Raw genomic sequence first — 22,544 nt, 5'->3', positions numbered from 1 at the left:
CCAGTGGAATGTCTTTCCTCAGAACTACTCACCACCTGGGTGACCACCACCCTGCGCAGCCCAGCACAACTTCAAAGCTGGGTCTGTTTTGAGCCTGAGGGGTGGACAGGATGACCTCCAGTGGTCCCTTCCCACCAAAATTATTCTTTAGTTCTCTGGATATGGTCCTAATAATTGCAGATGTTACTCAGCTAAGAATGACTGGGAGCACTTGGGAAGGTCGAGTAAATCACACAGTCCTTCTGACGAAGGAGAGATATGCTTCGAGATTTCCGTGTGGAATTTATGACAAATGACACGCCATGGCAGTGAGAGCCGCAAGATAGCACCAGCAGTCAGATGGGAGGGGTATTGCCAGCAGGATGATGAAAAAAGAAACCGCAGGGAGCTTGGATGGGTGGTGAACAGCAAATCAGCAGCGCCCACATTGCTGCAGGAAATCCAGCGCTAGCTGCGGGATGCTCTAAGCGGAATAGTGCATGTGGAATACAAGAAGTCTCATTTTGGGGGCGGTTTACCCAGAGCTGACGAGACTTGGGGTTTCTCATTTGCCCCACTTGAGGCAGCAGAAAGGTCCATAGGCCGGGAGGGCAAGGATAACCCCGGCGAGAAATTGGGTGTTTTTAGGAAAGCGCAGAAGACGAAGCCTGAGGCAGAAGGTGCCTGCAGCGCCGAGCAGGGCCGGGAAGCCGCAAGTCCCCACCCCGCCCCACCGCTGTCGCTCAGCACGGTTGCTATGGCAGCAGCGCCGGGATCCGCCTGCCCTTGGTTTCCATGGCAGCGGGGCGCCGCGGGCCCGGGCAGCGGCCGCCGGCGGGCCTGAGGGATCTCCCGCAGCGGGGCCTGTGAGGATGGAGGACGAGGAGCTAGAGGAGGAGGAGTACACCCTTCAGGAAGAGGGGAAGGAGTACACCCCTCAGGAAGAGGAGGAGGAGGAGGTGCTGCCGAAGCAAGAGGAGGAAGAACAGGTGAGGAAGGGGCCTCAGCACCCTCTGGCTGTGGTCAGGCCAGCGCTGGCATTCTGCTCTGTCCTTCGCTCCCAGGTGCCAACCCCGGACCCGTGTCCCCTGACAGAAGAGGTCCTGAAGGAGGGCCTGTCCCTCCTCTCCAAGACTGACAATGGCCTGGCCCACGCCTATGTGAAATTTGAAGCCAAAAGCAAGTGAGTGTTACAACAGCTGCCCCAGGAGAAGGCATCCTCCTCTCTGGGCATCTATGTGGCCATGGGGCAACTGTGCTGTAAGGCCACCAGTGACCAGCCATGTGGGATAGGAGCATTTCCAGGCCATGTTCTCTGGCTGTCTGGCTTCCAGTCTGTGCCTCACCATAGCTTGTCCATGCTCAGCCCTGAGCCAGGGACTGCCTTCACCATAGCCAGACACACTGGTGACAACATCAGTTGTCCCCCTAGACTGTCCGTCCCCCTGGACTGTGGCCTCCTAGGGGGACCTGAACAGGGTGACCTCCCCACAATCACTTTCAGAAATAGCCATTAAGCATCTCTCCTGTTAACTGCTAACCTTTAAGGTATGCACTTGTAAATACAGTGCCACAATGGCCTAGGGGCAGTTTGGAGCCTCAACCACATCAGTCCACCCACATAAACCCTAGATTAAGAGTCCTCAGTAAGACCGTGTCTTTCAGTAGCCTCATAGGTATCTTAACCAGCTTTTTCCCACTAGGAAAGTCCTTTCACGCAGTCCTTGGTGTTGGCACTACTGTCTAGCAGACCTGTGCTCAAAACTTACCCTCTTTTCCGCTCTGGTTTTACCCTCCCCTGACAGCTATAATTCAATGGGAAGAAGTACTTCCTGTGCGAGGAAAGCAGGTCCAATCTTAACATTTGTCCTTGTTTACACACACTTTGGCCTGTCCCTATTGCCTGTCTTTTCCCTCCTTTTCTCCAGCAAGGCTTCCTAGGACAGTAGCAAAGTGGGAGAGGAGAGTGCGCTCCCTCCAGCAGTAGTGAGGAGCAAACTGAAAGCCAGTAGCAGGGGGAAATAAGAGAGATGTTTTATTCACATCCTCCCTCCCACAGGGACTTGACAGACATCAGCCTCCTCAAATGCTTCATTCATCTGCGGTATGTGGATTTGTCAGACAACAAGCTGCAAGATTTGTCTCCATTGAACAGCCTAACCCACCTGCTTTGGCTGAAGGTGGATGGGAATCTGCTTACCGGTGCCTGCATGCAGGAGCTGCCCTACCTCCAGGTCATCAGCTTTGCTCACAACCACATCAAGGCTATAGAGGGCATTACTCACCCCCGCTTAGTCAACCTCAGCCTGAAAGGTGATACAGACCACCTCTCTTCGTTCTTGTGCACGAATGACACTCTCTTTGGGTGGGATTAACTGTCGTGTTGTTTCTTCCTACTCTGGCACTCAGGAAATAAAATCCAGACAGCGCTGGGCCTGGGTCACGGCCAGTTGTTCAGCCTGCAAATCCTGGAGCTGCGAGGAAACAAGCTAGAGAGCACAGCAGGGCTCAATCTTCCCAAACTCAAGAGCCTCTACCTGGTAAGGGATCAGCCAGTTTGGGAAGTGGGACAGAGCTGCTGCAGAGCCTGGCACCTTCAGTCATTGGTGGAAAGGAGATGCTGTCTCCATCAAAGCAGCATAATCTTCATGCTAGCCCATTCAGTTCAACCTTCTTAGTCCTAGAGAGGGGCAGATTTCAGAGAGATAAGGGGACAAAATAACTTATTTGGGGTAGCTCCTTCTATACTGTCTGCCCAGATAGTGCACATGCAGTAGCCACTGACCAGCAACTGCTCTGCAGAGAGCGGGCGAGTTGGCAGCGTTCAGTGCACCAGGTTCTTCCTCTCCTGTGGGACGCTCTTCTGGTGGTGTCAGGCAAGCCTGTATTCTGTGTGTCCTGGGAACTCCAAAGATCAGTGGGGAAACCAACAGGTTTGCTCTGGCTGAGAGAGGAAGGTGATGCCTCTTTCTCCTCTCTGATGGGCCTAAACAAATACTGGTTTAAAAATGGCACAATTATATGATTCACACCTTCAGCTACCAAAAAAAGAAACCTATTGAACATCACAGTGAAACTAAGATAGGAGAAGCAATTTCCTAATAACATAAACAATTGCTTCAGGAAACATTTACTCCTAGAGATGCAAGTAAAGAAAGTATGTGTGGCTTAGTCCCATGCATCACACTGCACTGCAGCTTGCGAAGTCTGGATAGGTGTGCTGATTCACCAACTCTTAAAAAGTAATTAAAGATGATAAAGGCTTCAAAAAGCTATATGGTTTCTTTTCATCAAGACTCCCTTGCAGAAAACACTGAGGAGATTTCTTGCTGAAATTGCCTGCAATTTTCTGGTAGAAAACTGAGATTTTAGGGCTAGAGGTACTGGAAGAAAGGATGAAGTCACTAAATATAGTACAGAATTTCAAAGTAAAACTAGTTACTTTACTGAATGATTGGAGAGAAGCAAACACTTCACCTGTATCTAAAAAAGATTCCTGGCACGATTTTGGAATTTCTGAGCTCCTCATATGAAGTGGGCAGGTTGCAAGACATGTTTATTAAGACTAGAACAATTGACTCGTATCTCAAAAATGGGGCTTGAGTTTGTCTCTCATGTCCACCTGCTCAGTAAATAATTGTGGAGGGTGACCTTTTTTCAGTACTGCTTTGCTTTCTGTATAAGGATTTTGGAATTGCTTGAGCTATGGGTATATGAAGCTCATGCTTCAAGGACAGGGTTGAGGACAAAGACTTCAGTTTAAAGGAACTGAATCAAATTTGGTTAATATATGACATAGCTGCAGATGAAATTTAGCATTAAAAAAGCTAAATCCACTAGCAGGAAAACTGCTAGCTGGCTGCATACCATGAGGTACATATATTGGTTTGAGAATCACTGCTGTCAGTAGGGCTGTGTTAGTTCCTGGTCGATGTGCAGCAGTGGTGACAAAGGCTTATTAGAGCAAGGCCAGGTATGCAGAAAAGGGAGAGGGCATAATGGGCAACATATTATAGTAGCTTTCCATAAGAAATGGTGGCATCACATCTATGTGAAGTACTGGTATCTAAGATAAAATGACGATGTGAGCGTTTAATTAAAGGAGATACATCATACAGAATGTTCTTTCATTTAGGAGAAAAACAAACAAACAACCTGAAAAAAAAAAAAAGAATTTTGCATTGTTCTCTTAGTGCTTGCAGGGCCAGAGCTGTTAAAACTATTCACACTGAAGTCATGAAGAAAATGAGAGTGATGGGAGATTCCTCTTCACTTTACAGACTGTAAAGACTGTAAAGTGAAGGTCTCTGAGATCCCCACCCTATTTCCCACACCAGCTCCTGATTTCCTTTGAAGTACAATTTAATAATCTTTCCTGGTTGTTAAATCTGTTCACACGACCTTCACTAAATCTCCAGCTTTCCTCTTTTTGTCCTTGTGTTGCCCTCTTTACTCGAGCTATCTGGTCCAGACTTTTCCTTGTCCAGTTTCCATTAGAGTTCTCCTTTTCTACAAAGTATCCTTCTCCTGAGTGTCCCTGTCCTAAACTCTTCTGCTATCCCACCAGTTCAGCCTGTGACCCTTTTATGGGTCTGAGGCACTGGCCACACCACTGCCTAGGTATCGACAAGAAGAGGGAGCAGAACAGCACTTTTCTCCCCATTTCCCATGCAGATTGCTGCATCCTTAAAGACTGCGGCCCTGAGCCACAATCACAAGCTCTGTGCAGCTCCCGGCTGCAAAATGTGGCAGGGAGGTTGTAGTTACCAGGGGTGTTCCAAACTTGGCTGCACAAGGCAGTGAGCAGCCTGATCTAGAGGTGGTGCTGGCACTGCAGTGAGCCCAACATTGGGCAGAATACCTCTAGTGGTCTTTTCCAGCCAAAATCCTCCTGTGAAACTGTTGCTGAAATTCAGAACTTCATATTTCCCCATTTTGTAATTCATATCACAGTGAAGTGAAGTGAAGTGAAGTGAAGCGAAGTGAAGTGAAGTGAAGTGAAGTGAAGTGAATGAAATTCAGTGATGGGGAAATTTCAAACTTCCTACTCTAAGACTGACAGATTTGTTGCAAGAATGTGCACCCTATGGATGGATAACAACAATTATACCTGGAGAAGCTTAAAATTAAACTAATCAACAACCCCTGCCCCTGCAACCTCTCTCAGGAACATGCAGGCTGCTTCTAGAGGAGTAGAAGAGGAGACTTCTTGGTAGTAAATTTCCCCTGCAAGATTACCAGCTGACACTGGAAGATTCCTGGACCACATGGACTATGTGACTGAGAGGACCATGTTATGAGTGGTAGGGAATCTGAAGGGTAGAAAGAGCTTTAGAGGCCACAAATAACTGCTGTTCTCTTTTCTGTGTGTCCCTTTTTTCCATCTCCCTGCCTCCCTGGTGCTCAGGCCCAGAACACCATTCAAAAACTTGAGGGCCTTGAGGGGCTGGAACAGCTGACAACTCTGCACCTGCGTGACAACAAGCTTGAGACCCTGGATGGATTCTGTAGTAGCATGAAGTGTCTGCAGTACCTCAATCTAAGGTGGGTCCTCCTTGCTCTGTGTTTGGACCAGAGACCCATTCACCAGGCTGTGCTCCTGTTTAGATCTTTAGGATTTTCTGGTTTCTTTGGAAGTTGAAGATCTGATGGGGATAGGTTGACCTTTACCGTCCTTAACTGGTGTTCAGCACTCAGCTGTCCAGGAGTATAACAGCCAGGGCCTTTTCTGGGCTTCTCAGAGAAGATCTGTCTCTCCAGTCACTCTCAAATCCCATCTCATACTTTTTATTCCTTGACTTAGCTCCTTTGGATCACTTAAGTGTGTTCTCTGTGTCCTGGACACAACCAAAAGGGCTCTTCTCAGCATTTGTCATACAAGGTGATGGAGATACCACATGATTCAACGGACTATTTGAGCACAGAGAAATCCAGAGGAAATGTCCTTTTTGACCCTCAGTCTGGGGAGCTGCAGATGGATCTGGACCTTAGAAGTACAGACTTGTGATAAAGACTTGTCTATAGTCTATCTTGCTGCTAAGTTTTGCTTTGTCTGTCTTGTCAGCTTACTGTTCCAAAGGGATCTCATTACTTGCATGCATTTCTTTGCCCTGCTTTCTGTTTCCTCTTCTTCAGAAACAATGGGATCAGTAACCTTCAGGAGGTGGAAAAACTTCAGGTCCTCCCCATGCTGCAGGCACTGGTGCTGTTGGATAATCCATGTTCTGATGAGTCTAGTTACCGGCTGGAGGTCCTGGTCCTGCTGCCACACCTGCAACGCCTTGACAAGGAATTAGTTGAGGAAGATGAGTGGGCAGATGCGAACGAAATCCGTCAGAAAAGGCGGGAAGAAGAAAAGGTGAGAACAGCATGGCGCAGGGAAGAAAAGGAAGTGAAGGGAAAGAGAGAGGATCAAATATGCTGATCAAGCCTCTCTTCCACTATATTACATGAAGAGAAGGCTTAGGGAGGTCAGTCCCAAGGGCGGAAGACCCTAAAACAGAGGCTGGGCTTCGCAACCTGATGGTAATGGCCAGCATCGCAGCCCCATGGCCATTCCCAACCCCACTAGCAGAAGTGAACAGTGAAAGTGAAAAAGAAGTTGAGCATGGAGTCATTAAACTTCTTCTTTCCTTCTTCAGGAAACTGAATGATCTCTTCAGAGTAATGTGGCAGGGTGACCCCTGTCTTTAACACCTGTTCCCAGAGCCATTCAAGATTTGAAGATGCCCTCCCCGACACGTGCAGCTGGGAAAGTGAGATCTGTATGTACCAGAGCTACCTTCACCTCCTTTTGCCCATGAAAAAATGAGGAGGGATACCCACCCTGATCATGTAAGCTGCTTTGGGGTACTGCAGTGTTTCTGCAGTCACTGCGCTCATATGCTCTATTATCAGTAGGCCCAAGAGGGAAAAGGGGAAAGGGGAGAGTTACAGGTTCTGTGGTTCAATTTATGGCTCCCCAAAATGCAACAAGATTTTCTGATTAGAATAAAAATAATTAATGAGCCTAGAGTGACTGGAATTGTTTATCCTGCACACCCACTCCTATTCCCTGGCTCTCTCACCCTCGTCTGTCTATGTCTATGTCTGTCCCCTGCTTGGCTCTGTCTCTGTCTCCCTCTCTCTCTCTCTCTCTCTCTCTCCCTCTCTCTCTCTCTCCCTCTCCCTCCCTCTCTCTCTCTCTCTCTCTATTTCTCTCTCCATCCTCTACGTGCTGTTTGCAAAGCTTTGCTAAATCCTGACTCATCGCAGCTCTGGGTCACATGCTGCTGTCCCGGCCCTATCAGGGGAGTCTCCATCCTCCTGCTGCCGCCGCTGTCGGCTTAGAGGACACATCATCTCCCCTTGAGGTCCTGCATCCCTCCTCAGCTTCGTCCTCCTTTCTACCAGCACTTTCTCAATCTCGCGTTCACCCCTGCCCTAGGAAGGTAAGTGTCTCCCCACGGCCAGCACCCCCTCACTGCATGCGTGTTTCTGCTCCCCAGCCTGTGCCCTCCAAACCTCACACGCACTTTGGGGTCCCTGCGGAGAAGGTCCACGATGAGCGGCATTAACGACTAAACTCCCCTCACTTCCTCCTTCTGCTCCTCCCACCTCCTTCACTTCACCCCCACCCTTCTCACTTTTCTTTCATATTTTAATTTCAGGTACTCCTTCCTTCCCTACCCCCCCTGGCAAGCATAATTTCAGATGTGAACCTAGGGAACTACAGGAGGTGGGCAACCTACAAAGATAGGTGGTGCTGCTCCCAAGGGCATTGCCGGGAGGTGCTGCGGGATGGAGCTTTACCTGCGGGAGGAGGGTGGCAGTGGGGAGGAGGCAAGGCTCAATTTGGGCACTGCTGGGCAAAGGACCCAGCCTCAGAGCAGACCAGCCCCCCTCCCCCGAGCCTCCCAAATTGTTGACATCAACACAAGCGCTCAGCCGTGTCCCAGGGAGCGGAGCGGGGAGGGTGATGTTTGCTTATCTGCATAGCCCCACACCACACGGCGGGGGGGGGCAGCAGGGAGAGGAGGTGACAGTCAAGCGAGCAATAGCTGCATCAGCCACGACACTGCAGCAGTGCGGGCTTCCTGGGAGCAGTGCCCAGCCCGGGGGAATCGCAGCAGCACACGGGGCTGGTGGTGGTGGCTTGGGGGAAAGGTCTTCACCATGCTGGCCTGTGGAGCAGGGAGTGGGAATTTCTGCAGCACCAACTCCAGCAAGATGGTGCCCTGGCGACATGCAGTGCCACAGAGCAGTGCCCACAGGAAGGCACTGCAGCACTGCCCATCTCCTGGGGTGCCCTGCCCAGCCTCCAGCTTGGCTTCTCTCTTCTCTTCACTCTGATCTATGGGCTCCTGGCTATGGCGCTGTCCCAATCTCTTATCCCAGCTTATCTGTCTTTGACCTCCTTTCAGGACAGTGCAGATGATGCCAGGGATTTCAGGGTGGTTCTTTGTACTGTTCAAAGGATATCAAATGCCAGGGGACAAGAGGGAGCAACAGAAGTGCAGAAAGGCGTAGGGAGAAGAGATTAAGTGAGCAATGGCACAGGGCAGGCAAGGCTGGGTTTGGGCTTCTAATTTGGCTTCCTCAGAGCTGGCCCCAACAGGGAGGGCAGAAGAACGTGACCACGGGCAACACGACCACATAAGCAGAGAGGCACTGCATCTGGCACAGGTCTTGCTGTCAAAGATCACTTTAAGGGAGTCCTGTTCCTCTCTCCTCTGTGGAGGCTAGTGGGGCATCACCAAGGCACTGCTGCAAAGGAAGCTCGCAGCTGTGCCAGCACGGCTCTGGAGGAAGTTCCCGTGGCGTGTGCCAGATGGTGTGAGGAGTGCTGCCAAAGCAGCTGATGGGGGATCCCAACCCAGATGGACAGGATGGAGGGACCTGCGCAGGCTCCAGAGAGCCCTCATGTCACTAACTGAAATTCCCCAGTATGGGAAGCTCTTGCTGGAAATTCAGAGCAGCATGATTTCCTCACACCCGTGTGATTTCCACCCAACCCAGGCAATGCCGTTGAGACTTAATTCTGCTCTTCCCCCAGCCTACTTCTAAGCTCCTCTCAGTGCTGTAATGTTTGCAGCACCCCCCAATGCACACCTGTCCACCCCGTGCTGAGCTCCTGTGCTGGCTGTAAGCCTGCCAGGTGCACACACACACCATGGTTCACATGTTCGCACACAAAGTTGGTGAAGGGTTTGGAGCTGAAGCCGTATGAGTAGCAGCTAAAGTCACTTGGTTTGTTAAGCTTGGAGGAGACTGAGGGGAGACCTCATGGGGCTACAGCTTCCTAACAAGGGGAGGAGAAGGCGCAGGCGCTGGTCTCTTCTCTCTGGTGACCAGTGACAGAACCCAAGGGAATGACAGGAAGATGTGCCAGGAGAGGTTAGGTTGGACATTAGGAGAAGGTTCTTCCCCTGGAGGTTGGTGGAGCACTGGAACAGGCTCCCCAGGGAGGTGTCACGGCCCCAAGCCTGACAGAGTTCAAGAAGAGACTGGACAACGCCCTCAGACACATGGTGTGAACTGTGGGGTTGTCCTGTGCAGGGACAGGAGCTGGACTTGGTGATCCTTGTGAGTCCCTTCCAACTCAGGACATTCTATGATACTATGGCATCATTCTGCCTGGGCCTTTGTGGTCACCCTGGGCCTGGCCTCTGCACCAAGTTTTATGGGGGTCCAGCACTGCTCAGGGTTTAGTGAATCATCTGTGGGAGCTGCAGAAGGAAAACCTGGCAGGAGTAGGGGTGTGGGGTGACATGGCCCTTGCTGCTGCTACTCCCTCTTTGTGGGGGTTGTGACTCCCTGGCACCGCAGCTGAGGGAATAAAAAGGTGGAGATAAAGTGGCTGAGTTACTTTGGACACCCTGAGAGAGCAAACTTCAGCAAAACAAGCTCTTTCAAAGGGCTGTCCTCACCCCCCAAGCCTGTTTTTAACTAGGCATAACCAAAACGCTATGTTTCTTCACTCTCCTCATTCAAGAGATGTCTCCTGCTCTCATCCACTTCCCCATGTCAGGAGCAGAGCAAAAGGGTCGGGAGGTGGGCCCAGGCCTGGTGTTCAGGCAGGGCTGAGTCCCCCCGCCCTCCAGAGCCCTTTCTTCCACCTTTGAGGCACCACAGCCTTCAGCAAGATGGCTTCTCGGGCTGCTGGCCTCCTCCGGCTGCTGGCCTCCTCCGTGCTCCCACCGTCTCAGCACAGTCTGACCTAGTGGCTCACAGGGGTGACAGGAAGGCTGGGGGGATGCAGCTGGGGTTCTGTGGGAGCCAGGCTGGGGCAGCTCCCCATGCTGCAGACTGAGAGGGGCTGAGGGTCCCCATGGGCCAGTTGCCCCCCCCCACACCCTGCCCAGCTCTGTCCCAGGCAGACACCGCTCGCTCAGCTGGCACCCTGTCTGCCACGCATGGACACAGTGGCCACTGGCTGCCTGGCCCCAGCAGGGACCGACAAGCCTCTCCCTCAGCAAGGGGAAGGGAAACGCTAGGAGCTGGCAGCTGGTCCTTGGCGCTGAGGCCAGGGGCACCTCCTGGCTGTGCCAGCTGATCCTTCCCTCTCCACTGCTGGTGGGTGCTGGGGCAAGCTCCATGTCTCTGCCACCTGGACTCATATCAGGAGCCATGAGAAGGGGCAGCACTCAGCCATGGCACAGTGGAAGAGGGAGCTCCGAGTTTGTTATCTGCAGCAAAGGCATGGAATAAATTCAAATAGATAACCAGTTCCTGCACAAAATGTGGGTATATTCCCACAATCTGTGTCTTAACAGCTAAATTTATTTGAGACAGTAGTTTTAGCTCCAGTTCCTAAGGCTGCTCTTCCTTGAGCTCCCTTCTCTCTGTCAGTGTCTTGTCTAGACATTAGATAGGTGAGCACCACATCTTGAGGTCTCTCAGAACTGAGCATGTGCTGGTCCTGCCTTCTCCTTTCCTCTCCTCAGACTCACCATGGCAGTCGAGAGGATCCATGCCCGTGAGATCCTGGACTCTCGTGGGAACCCCACCGTTGAGGTGGACCTGTATACACACAAAGGTATGTAGGTGAGGACAAGAGATGGGGGGAGGTTCTGCCCACCCTGGCTAAGCTGGCACTGCATGGCAGCCTGGCACGCATTGCCGAGAGTACAGAGAGTCTTCTCCACTGAAACCCTGGCAGATAGCAAGCCAGGGGAAGGGGCAGAGACCAAAATTCTCCTTGGGGCTCTGCTTTTGCGTATGCCCAGCAACCCAGCACACGTGCCAGGCAAATAGCAGTAAGGTAGCTGGCTGCTATGTATCTGACTTGAGCAGTGTGCCTGCTAGTGGCAAGGATGGAAAATGTAGCTAACACAAATATATTTATCTTCTTGTCCTGTCCCTGTGATGCCCTCCTGCAGCCATGATTTTACTCCTGGAACACAATACAACTTTGGAAACACATCCATGGCCATGCTCATGAGGCAGGGGAAGGCTCGTCCCCAAGATCTCTGTGCAGGCATGTACACGCACATGTGTCTCAAATGGAAAAGGTGCATCTGTGCTGGGCCCAAAGCTAGGTGGGCTGAGGGGTGAGGAGCAGTGAGGGGCCAGAACAGGCATCTGATCAGTCTCTTCTTTCTTCACTGAGGCAGAAATGCTGTCCCAGTCTGAGGAGGGGAAAGCCACTGGTTGTGTGCTCGTCAGGCTGCCTCTGGAACCAGGAAGAGGGGTGAGAAGCCACCCATAATCCATAGTTCTGGGAACAATGTGGACCTCTGGGTGCCTAAGATCCAGGTGTCCCAATGTGGAAGCCCTGGCTGTGTTTATTTCTGCCATCTGCTCCATCTCTGAGGATACCAGCCAAGAGCAGCCATCCAGCAGGACCATCCATTTGCACAAATGGTTGCTACATCCTTTGCCTCAAAAGTGGGACAGAAGCAGATGTACAAAGGCTTTCCCTCCTTTTCGCACTCTGCTTTGTCTCACACTGGTGTTTTGCTGTTTCCCAGGCATGTTTCGAGCAGCAGTCCCCAGCGGCGCATCCACTGGTATCTATGAAGCGCTGGAGCTGCGAGACAACGACAAGTCACGTTTCCTTGGAAAAGGTGGGGAGATGCCTGCTCCGCACCCTGTCCCTGGGGTTGCCTGAGTGTGGGGCTCCGCCAGAGGGTACTGCTCATCCACTGGCATGACATGAATGTGTCTTACTGCCCTCAGGGAGATCACAGAGGCACAGACCTAGCATATAGTGAAAGATCAGGCCTCGATCTTCCCTCACTGTCTCCCTCTCTCAGTCTATCAGTCCTCTCCCTCCCTCTTTCCACTCTCCTCTTTGCCTCACCCTCTCTCTCTCTCTCTCTTTCTCTGTCTCTTCCCTTCTTTAGGGGTCCTGCAGGCCGTGGATCATATCAACAGCACTGTCGCCCCTGCTCTCGTGGGCTCTGTAAGGATTTCTCTTTGTTCTCCCTTGTCCAATGCTTACTCTGGTCCATTTCTGTCCCCCAATCTCTGTTTCTGCCTCTCTTCATCTCACTGGGTTAACAGACATAGTGATGCTCTCTGTGAACCTGGGCACACCTCTCCTGCCCTCTATGCCTGTATGTGTCCGCAGTGATCTTTTTTCTGGGCGGAAAGGATTTAACACTACCTGGTCCAGTGCAGCATCTGTACCACCTAACTAGTCCCCTCAATGCTGCCTGTAGAGTGCTCTCCCTCTTTCAGATGTGCTCCTCCACTACCACTGAACATCATCCAAATGTCTGTGGCCTCAGACCCGCTTGTCCCACCCAGCATTTACAGTGTGATGAGCAATGACCGTACCCCTGCAAGGTTCAGCAGGCGCCCCCAGGACAGCCTTTTGCAGACCAGTGGTGTCACAGCTGCAATCTGTTTACACCTGAAGACCTGGATCTTGCTCTGAGGAGAGCTGAGCAGCCTGGGAAGGCTGAGTACCCACCTCTCTCCACTGCTGGAAAACACCTGGCCTGGTGGAGGGCTGCCTGTGTTTGGCTTAATCCTACTCTCCACCTCACTCCCAGAGATGGCTCAATCCAGTCAACATTTGCTTGCTTGGGGTTGAGCATGTATTGTTCTGCCTAGCTTCTGTGTGGCTACTGCACCACAAAACTCCCTGGAAGCTGCCAAAGGGCTGAGTAAATCCCCAAGGGAGTCCTATGTCCCCAGCAATGTGTGGTTTTGCCTGGGCTGCTGTTGATCCCCTCTCCAGCCTGGTACACCTACAATGCACTGCAGCCACATCGCTATGGTTACTTAACTTGACTACATACTGAAGCACTAATTTCCAGAGCTTTGTGTGTATATGTTCCCCCAGCTGCTCCATCAACGCCTCCTTTCTTGAACACCAAAGCCAATAGCTCTTCTCAGCTTCCCCTTCTCAGGAGCTATTTCTTTCTCACAGGGCCTCTCTGTTGTGGACCAAGAGAAGATAGACAACCTGATGCTTGAGATGGATGGCACAGAGAACAAATGTAATTCCTTCCTCTTTTTTTGGCCTGGGAAGTAAAGAGTATGGGAGGCTGCAGGGCTGGAGTGGGGGACACTGTCAGCTGTGGTGAGCCCAAGGCTGGGCTGGCGAGGGCACCCAGTGGGCAGAAGGTTGCTGCTCACAAAGGCTAACTCCTCCTTGGTCTTGCCCACAGCCAAGTTTGGTGCCAATGCTATCCTGGGAGTTTCACTGGCCGTGTGCAAGGCAGGAGCTGCAGAGAAGGATGTCCCCCTGTATCGGCACATTGCTGACCTAGCTGGGAACTCTGATCTTATCCTTCCTGTGCCAGTAAGACTCCCCCGTCCTTGACATCCACCTTCAGAAACTCCACAATAAACTTCAAAGGGTGTGTTAGGAGGTAGAGAAGGAAGGGATGGAGGACTGAGCGTGCTGCACTGGTCAAGGAAGCAAACCAAGGCCTGAGATTTGTGAGGTTTCAATATGAAAGAGAGGAGCCTGAGGAGGATACAGAAGAGGTTGTGGTGGGGGGTTGACCAGAGGGCATCATGTGAACCTTCTGGGGCTCAATTCAAAACAGGGGAATGGGTGGGTCTTCACACCGGGGTAGCTGCCCTGTGAAACTCCTTCACAAAGTGTGTTGTGAATGCTCAGATTTTCTCGGGGTAAAGGAGAAAGGTCCTGGGATATTGACATAGCATTGCTGATAAACACAGCACAGATAAACACATACAGCTCAGGAGACCTTTCAGAGGGAAAGAGGTGGGAAAGTCCACTCCAGCCATTTGCTTAGAGTCACAGTTGGAAGGGAGACACCAGGCTGTAGGTGCCTTTGATCTGACTCATTACCCTGTGGGATGTGGTATGAATGGGCATGGTGACTCCTCTGGGAGCCTTCTCTAGGTGGTGCCAAGACTGGTTCCTTCAGCTCAGATTCTCTTATGGACTCTTCCAGGCTTTCAACGTGATTAATGGAGGTTCCCATGCAGGCAACAAACTGGCCATGCAGGAGTTCATGATCCTGCCTGTTGGAGCTGAAAGCTTCCGTGATGCCATGCGCATTGGGGCTGAAGTCTATCACAACCTCAAGAGTGTCATCAAGGAGAAGTATGGCAAAGACGCTACCAATGTGGGTGATGAGGGAGGCTTTGCCCCCAACATCCTGGAAAATAGTGAAGGTGAGAGCCCTGCAGAGATGGGGTAACCCGCCTGCACTGCTGTGACTGGGGCCCTTCTACACTCAGCTCATTCCCCAAGCGTCGGTTCAAAATACCATGCCTCAGTGTCATTGACCTCCTGTGTTAGGGGATGGTTTCCAAGTCCTTTCTCCTTGGGGTGACCTTGATCTGTTCACAGCCTCTCCATAAAAACCTCTCATGTGTGTGCAGACTTTTCCAAGGCCTTCCCCCAACCTGTCACTGATGTGTGAATTGTATTTTAATTCCTCCTTGTCCTTTGGATACAGCCTTCACAGCTCCTTGGGATGTTTCTGTGGTGCTCCGGGTTCCCTTCTACCTCTCCCATCACACCATCAGACTCCCAGTGGCTCTCAGGACCTTCCTGGGGGAGGTTCCCACTGAAAGTCGGAATTCTGTGCCAAAGCTGACTCTTCTGTCTGCAACTTTCTTCCTCACAGCTCTGGAGCTCCTCAAGGAAGCTATCGACAAGGCAGGCTACACAGATAAGATTGTTATTGGTATGGATGTGGCAGCCTCCGAGTTCTACCGTGATGGCAAATATGACCTGGACTTCAAGTCTCCAGATGACCCAAGCCGCTACATTTCTGCAGATGAGTTGGGTGACCTCTACCAAAGCTTTGTACGTGATTATCCAGGTGAGCTTTTCTGCTTGCAGTAGGGAATCAGTACTGGTGTTACACACTTAACAAGCACATCCCTTCTGTGCTTTTGGGGTGGAAAGGGAGGCAGATTTGACTCATGTCTTTTCTATGGTCCTTTCAGTGGTGTCCATTGAGGATCCCTTTGACCAAGATGACTGGGAGGCCTGGTCCAAGTTCACGGCCAATGTGGGGATTCAGATAGTGGGAGATGACCTGACAGTGACAAATCCCAAACGCATCGAGCGAGCTGTCGAAGAGAAGGCCTGCAACTGCCTCCTGCTCAAAGTCAACCAGATTGGATCCGTCACGGAGGCCATCCAAGCGTGAGTTGAGTTGTTCTGCAGAAAGGTTGGTGATGAACTGCAGCAGGGTGCTACACTATCCATTGGATGAATAGACTTTTGTCCCTATTGGAGTGTAGGATGCTGAGGGTGGGAGGAGAGGGTGTCTGGATCTCCCCCTGTTGAGGTGGTGGTTATAGGAGGGGGAGCTACTGATGGCATTTCTTGCTCCTTGCAGCTGCAAGTTGGCCCAAGAGAATGGCTGGGGTGTGATGGTGAGCCACCGATCTGGGGAGACTGAAGACACGTTCATTGCTGATCTGGTTGTAGGACTGTGCACTGGGCAGGTAGGTGAGACCCAGCCCATGCACAGGCCTGGAGGAAAGCAAAGGGATGTGAAGACAGAATCCCCTGCCCCACCATGGGAAACTGGTGCAAGTCATAACATTGTCTTATACTGTTTGTTTTGGGGGATGCTTTACAGATAAAGACGGGTGCTCCCTGCAGGTCTGAACGCCTGGCTAAATACAACCAGCTCATGAGGTAAGGGTCTCAAGGGATGGGAATGCTGAAGAGAGAACAGGGGAGTGACTAATCAGGATCGGAAAGCTGAAAGCCCAAAGGTGGATGGGCCTTGTGGGGGAAACATTATAAATGCAAAGTACAGAGATGAGAGTAGGATCCTCGGGAGATCTCTGGAGCAGACTCCTTCCCTCTTCCTTGGTGTGAAGGTGCAGCCTCACAGGCAGGGCAGCTGGCAGGAGCAGATCTCCTCTAGCCTGTGTCAGGTTCCTGGCCAATGCACTGCCTCTTTGGTGCCCTGCTGCCTCTGCTGCTTTCTCATGGCAAGGTGTCAAGGGTTTAGATTGCGGGGTGACAATAAAACCCTGGCAGATGTATTGTTAACCTCCTCTCCTCCCCCACCTCCCCCTTTCGCTCCTCCCTCTCCCCCCTTCCCACTCAGGACAGGTGATCGGGAGGGAAAGAAGGACAGAGAGAAGAGAGTTGGAAAAAATTAAAGATGTTTTACTAATGCTACTAATAAGAATAGAGAAAATAATACAAAATATACAAAACCAATCTTGAAAGTCTCAGCAACTGCAGAGCCGGCAACCAAAGTCCTAGATTAGACTCTGCAGCCAACCGGAGCTGGATTCAGTCTCTCACTAGGTCTCAGTTCGCAGGGACGACTAGCAAGGTCCTCTCCTAATGTCGGCCATAAGCAGAAGGGAAAAGGCAAAAAGGGACGAGATCCTCACAATCTCCCACTTTTATATGACGTATTCACGTGAATGGAATGTTATACACAGTTGGTCAGTTTCTTGGTCACTTGTTTCTCATCGCCCCTCTCGCGAGATGTCCATCCATGCTTATCAGTAAGTTTGCATTCCATTGCTAGGTTTACCAAAACATGTGTCTGGTTCTCCAGGAAAATGCAGTTAATATGAAGGCTTTAGCTGACAGGCAAATTCACTGAAAGAGAAACTTGTTTTTACCAAAACCAGGACACAAGGGCCTGACATCTGCTGTCTTTCTCTCTCTCCTGCAGGATTGAGGAAGAGCTTGGTGATGAAGCACGCTTTGCTGGACACAACTTCCGCAACCCAAGTGTTCTTTGAACACTGTCCCCAGGGCACGGCCACCCTGCTGCTCTTTCCCACCTCACAGACTCTGAAGCCCTCTTCCCTCCACTGCTTCCTTTTTTGCTCTTTCTCCCCCCTCTGCCACCTAGTTCCCTTTCACCTCAAACCTCCTTGAGTTCAGGTGTCTCTGACAAGGTGTACCCAGGTGAAGGATGAGAGAGAGGCCTACATCCTGTCCCTTGCTTTGAGTTCATAAGCATTTCTGGATCTAGGCATTGTGTGTCTTTTGGTTTTTGTGCAGGGCCACGTTTGAGCCACTCTGTTCATGTGTTAGACCAAGGGAGTACGCTGCCTGGTGTGTTTCCCTTGTATGCCAAAGCATGTGCGGTGAACATATGTGTGTCAGCAGGTGTGTTTGGACAAGTGTCGCACATGTAGCTGTGTTTGGATGTTACCAGTGGCTCGCTCTCCTTGTGCATGTGTGTAGGTGTATGTGTACTGGCCTACAGCGTCCTTGTGGCCCAGGCACGTGTTTACACTGAGCGCTGGTGGGACCCGAGCGTCCCTTCTCTCCACCCCGAGTGCTGCGCTGTGCTGTGTTGGGCTGTGCTTGCCAGCAGCTTTGCGTTGAAGTGCACTGCTGTTCCTCACTGGGTGTGTGTGTGTGTATGCTGTCAAGTCTTTGGGTCAGCACATAGTACTGTGGGGCGATATATTAAATCACATCCGTAAACAAATACACATTCTCATTTGCTTCTTGTGACCTTTCTCTCTTTGTTTCCTTCCCTCTTGCACTCCTACACCCTCTCCTCCACCCATAATGTCTCCTTCACCTTCTGGACATCCCATGCTCAGCTGAGCAACAAACTACAGATCCTTAAACTCAATTAAAATGTATTTCACACCTGAGTTGCCTGGCTTGGCCTGATGTTTCTCTCTAAATGCCAGTGTTCGGGAAGTGTGGACATTTTGCCATCAAAGTAAGAGATGCTCACGTATAAAGGTAATCAAAACAAGCAGAGGAGACCAGCAAGAGATGGAAAGGCCCAAGTAACCCCTACCTCCTTCCACAGCCTTGTCCCACAGCCAGACTGCTTTGTTGGCCACCCAGCTGGGGAATGCTAAGGGGAAGGCAGGTGGAAGGGTGGGAATTGCTCCTGCCATCTCCACCAAACCATGTCACATGAATATCTGCTGTACAGGGATTTCAATCATGCCCTCCGCTGATGTAAAGACCTCAGAACTGGCCACAGACCAGCTCCCCATTTGACATCATAGAATAATTTTGGTTGGAAGAGACTCTCAGGATCATCAAGTCCAGGGATGCTGACTCCATCACATCCCTGGGTAGCCTGTTTCAATGCCTGACAATCCTTCCCGTGAATCATTTCTTCCTAATATCCAATCTAAACCTCTCCTGGTGCAACTTGAGGCCATTTCCTCTTGCATCCTATCACTTGCTACTTGGAAGAAGAGACCAAGACCCTCCATGGTACAACCTCCTTTCAGGTAGTCATAGAGATTGGTAAGGTCTCCCCTCAGCCTCCTTTTCTCCAGGCTAAACAGCCCCAGTTCCCTCAGCTGCTCTTCATCAGACTTGTGCTCCAGGCCCCTCAGCAGCTTCATTGCCCTTCTCTGACCTCTCTCCAGCACCTCAATGTCTTTCTTATGATGAGGGTCCCAAAACTGAACACAGTGTTCAAGGTGGGGCCTCACCAGTGTCGAATACAGTGGCACAATCACTTCTCTAGTCCTGTTGGCCACACTATTCCTGATATAAGCCAGGATGCTGTTGGCCTTTTTGGCCACCTGGGCACACGACTGGCTTGTGTTCAGCTGGCTGTTGATCAACACCCCCAGATTGTTTCCTGCCAGACAGCTTTCCAGCCACTCTTCCCCAAGCCTGTAGCGCTGCCTGGGATTGTTGTGACCCAAGTGCAGGACCTGGCACTTGGCCTAGTTAAACTTCATACAACTGGATTCAGCCCATTGATCCAGCTGGACCAGATCCCTTTGTATGGCCTTCCTACCCACCAGCAGATCAACACTCCCACCCAGCTTGGTGTCATCTGCAAATTTACTAAGGGTGCACTCAATCCCTACATCCAGATAATTGATAAACAGATTAAACAGAACTGGACCAAATACTGAGCCCTGGGGAACACCACTTGTCACTGGCTGCCAGCTGGATTTGGCTCTGTTCACCACAACTCTTTGGGCCAGGCTATCTAGCCTGTTCTTTATCCATCAAAGAGTACACCCATACAGGCCATGAACTGTCACCTTCTCCAGGAGGATGCTGTGGGATACGGTGTCAAAGGCTTTACTGAAGTCTAAGTACACAGCATCCACAGCCTTTCTCTCATCTACTAGGTTGGTCACCTTGTCATAGAAGGACATCAGGTTGGTCAAACAGGACCTGCCTTTCATAAAGCCATGTTGACTGGGCATGATCACTTGGTTTTCTTGTATGTGTCATGTGACATCACTCAGGATGATCTGCTCCATGACCTTCCCTGGCACCAAGGTCAGACTGACAGGTCTGTAGTTCCCTGGATCCTTCTTCCGGCCCTTCTTGTAGAAGGCCATCACATTAGCCAACTTCCAGTCAACTGGGACCTCCCCAGTTAGCCAACATTGCTGATAGATAATGGAAAGTGGGTTAGTGATCACCTCCTCCAGCTCCCTCAGTACCATTGGGTGTATCCCATCTGGCCCCATAGACTTGTGGGTGTCCAAGTGGTGTAGCAGGTTGCTAACCATTTCTTCTTGGATTATTTGGGCTTCATTCTGTTCCCCTCCCTGTCTTCTGGCTCAGCAGGCTGGGTACCTGTAGCACAACTGTTCTGACTATTAAGGACTGTGGCAAGGAAGGCATTTAGTACCTCAGCTTTTCCCTCATCTTCTGTCACTATGATTCTCCCCCACATCCATCAGGGGATCAAGATTCTCCTTAGCCCTCATCAAGTGATGGTACACTGGAAATGCAAATCTTTGGGAGACAAAAAGCTGATCTTCATCCCCAAAAAAGGGACTTGCAGAGCAGTGAATGAAGGGGTAGGTGGGATGTCAGACTCTCTCAGCACCATCTTGTTTTCCAGGAGCAACACAGCAGTACTTGGGGAACGTATTCCAGCTCCATCTGGTGCCCTAGCAAGCTGAGCACCAGCAAACCCCAGCACCTGCTCAATAGCATTATTCAAGGTGGGAGGCTGGGGGGGAGCTACTCTAAGAAATGCAACCCAACCTGTGACAGAGAATAAACCATAAAAACACCCTGCCCATCGTTATCAGCTAATGTCAGTAGCCCTTCTATGCACCTGGGCACACTCAAGTCCTGCAAACCTCCTGTATTCATTACCGAAAGTTTCCAGACCCTCGCTTAAGCCACACCACCTTGTCTTTTGTGATGAGCAAGGACAAGGGTAAAGACTTAAGTTGCACATCAAGTCCCAAGCACCCTGGATTGTGTCCTGAGGCAGACTTTAAAGTTGAAAGACACCCCTTTAAAACATTGACAATTCACTGCTGATCCTTTACTAAATAGCATAGAAAAGAGATTAAGTTCAAGAATGGAACACAAAAGCTATGGCACATATGCCCAGAATAGTAAAGAGGGTGGGAAGAAGAATGTAAAGGTAGAGACGGGATTGGTTTCTAGGGGATCACTAGTGAGCACAGAACAAACCCCAGTGTGGTGGTAATGAATAGCTTGTGTCCTAACAGCAGGCCATCTCTTTCCCATGGTCTCAGTGAAGTCTGCCCCTCAGCCTCTCTGAGCAGCAGCGTAGCTGCGGAGTAAAACTCGCCCCAAACTCAAAGCCTGCACCTAAAAACCAGTGTACCAGCTCCACACCCCATGTCCACGGGTGAACAAACACACGTAAACCGCAGAGATGCCGGGAGGCAGCTGGAGGCCGCTGTTGGCCATGCCGAGGACCAGCAACAAAGGCGGACGCTCCCGCAGCCGGCCGGCGAGGCTGGCAGCCGGACGCCCACGCCGCGGGAGGCACCGGGGGAGCGGCGCCGGCACCACAACCGGGCAGGCCGGGGACGGGGGGCTGAGTGAGGGCCGGCGGAGCCCGAGGGAGGCTGCCAGCCCCGCACGGCAGCAGGGCCGCAGGTGCCTTCTGGGAGCTGTAGTCCGGGCGCCGCTCGGAGAACGCTCCATTTTCCCGTGCCGGAGCCCGCCGCCACGCAGGACGCGGCCCCCGGTAGGGAACGGGCGGCAGGGCACAGCACGACCGCGTTCCCGTCGGCGGCAGCCGCCGCACCGCGCCCGGCCGCGGTGGATGCGGGAGGGTGCGTGTCTTCTGCGGCATCCTCCGCTGCCACGTCTCCTGCAAAAGTGTTTGTGCACGATAGCGCTGTTTTAGTGAAGGAAGGTGCATTTTGTGTGCCTGTGTCAGGTATGCGGAGCCGACGATTTGTTCCGGTTGTGCACCTGACGGCTGTTTGCCTTTGTTTCAGATGCTGTGATTTTGCAAATGGTGTCCTATTACTCAGCAAGCAGGGCATTTTTTAAAAAATAAGGTTTCTTAGCTTTCATATTCCCAAGAACATCTCACCCACCGCCTTTGTCTTTTTTTGTGCAAGGAAGGAAATCAGGTACCCAAGGCAGGCTGTGTTACCTGTTCAAATGCAGCAAGGCTTTAACAGCAGGGAACCCATATATACATCTCTGCCTTGTGGGAAGAATTTGTTAGTGAAGAGTAATTGCCAGTGAGGCATTGCCACCTCCCTGTGTCAGACAAGATGCGTGAGAGCACTGAGGTGATGTGAATGCATTGTGCTGTAGCAGTGCCTCACCTTGGTGCCTCTTCTAAATCAAGAGAGTTGTCATTGATGGCACAATGTATGTAATGAATATATGACCCTGGTACGTTTACTTGGGTCACTGCAAATATTTATCCTTAGCCAACACATCATAAGATATATGCTGCTTTCCGTTTGGCTCAGTGGCAGAGATTTGGTTCTAGTTTCTTCGTGATATAAATGTCCAAACACTTCGCTATTTCCACACCCGAGGTCTCCTGTTATATAAGCTGATGTCTCCATCAGATTGCTGTGCATTCTATCAGAGCATGAGGAACAACACAGAGATGGGGTGGAGATGGGATAGCATCTGTGAAGAGAAACGTTTGTTGGATTGGTTTTCTTTAACTCTCAAATCATATTCTGTGTAAATGATGTTTTCAGAGCAATGTCAAGCCATTAATTTAACACCACCACAACCCCCTGCTTCCCAAGCCTGCAGTATTGCTCTTTCTTTTCTGAACAGGTACATGTGCCCATGAAGGAGCTGAAAGGGGAAATGTCACTAAATTAGGCTCATTGTAGGGTGCCTGGGAAAGCCTTAATGATGAAGAGCTACTGAATTTCTCTGGTGTCTTTTTGCCTCTCTCAAAAACAATGGGGTGGTATGCAACCTTGCGAGACCAACATCCTTAACACAA

General features: G+C 51.0%; 2 protein-coding genes across 2 annotated transcripts; both read left to right on the top strand.

Annotated features, from left to right (window-relative positions):
- Window positions 1–851: 851 nt before the first annotated feature.
- Window positions 852–7,535, top strand: LRRC23 (leucine rich repeat containing 23; the record flags this gene model as incomplete). Its single annotated transcript, XM_080348638.1, has 7 exons — window positions 852–938; window positions 1,044–1,162; window positions 2,039–2,292; window positions 2,389–2,519; window positions 5,387–5,523; window positions 6,115–6,337; window positions 7,467–7,535. The coding sequence occupies 7 exons, from the start codon at window positions 852–854 to the stop codon at window positions 7,533–7,535; spliced, it is 1,020 nt and encodes a 339-aa protein (XP_080204764.1).
- Window positions 7,536–10,911: 3,376 nt separating this feature from the next.
- Window positions 10,912–17,124, top strand: ENO2 (enolase 2; the record flags this gene model as incomplete). The annotated part of the gene is made up of 11 exons (XM_080348511.1): window positions 10,912–10,996; window positions 11,931–12,026; window positions 12,306–12,364; window positions 13,340–13,409; window positions 13,581–13,714; window positions 14,340–14,562; window positions 15,021–15,218; window positions 15,346–15,547; window positions 15,744–15,852; window positions 15,990–16,048; window positions 17,055–17,124. 11 exons carry the CDS (start codon window positions 10,912–10,914, stop codon window positions 17,122–17,124), a joined length of 1,305 nt encoding a protein of 434 aa, XP_080204637.1.
- Between the last annotated feature and the right edge of the window lie 5,420 nt (window positions 17,125–22,544).

Source organism: Nesoenas mayeri, assembly GCF_963082525.1.
Source record: "Nesoenas mayeri genome assembly, chromosome: 1".
In the NCBI taxonomy this organism is placed as follows: domain Eukaryota; kingdom Metazoa; phylum Chordata; class Aves; order Columbiformes; family Columbidae; genus Nesoenas; species Nesoenas mayeri.
Note: the sequence above shows the minus strand (reverse complement) of the source record. Positions and strands in the feature narration are given on the sequence as shown.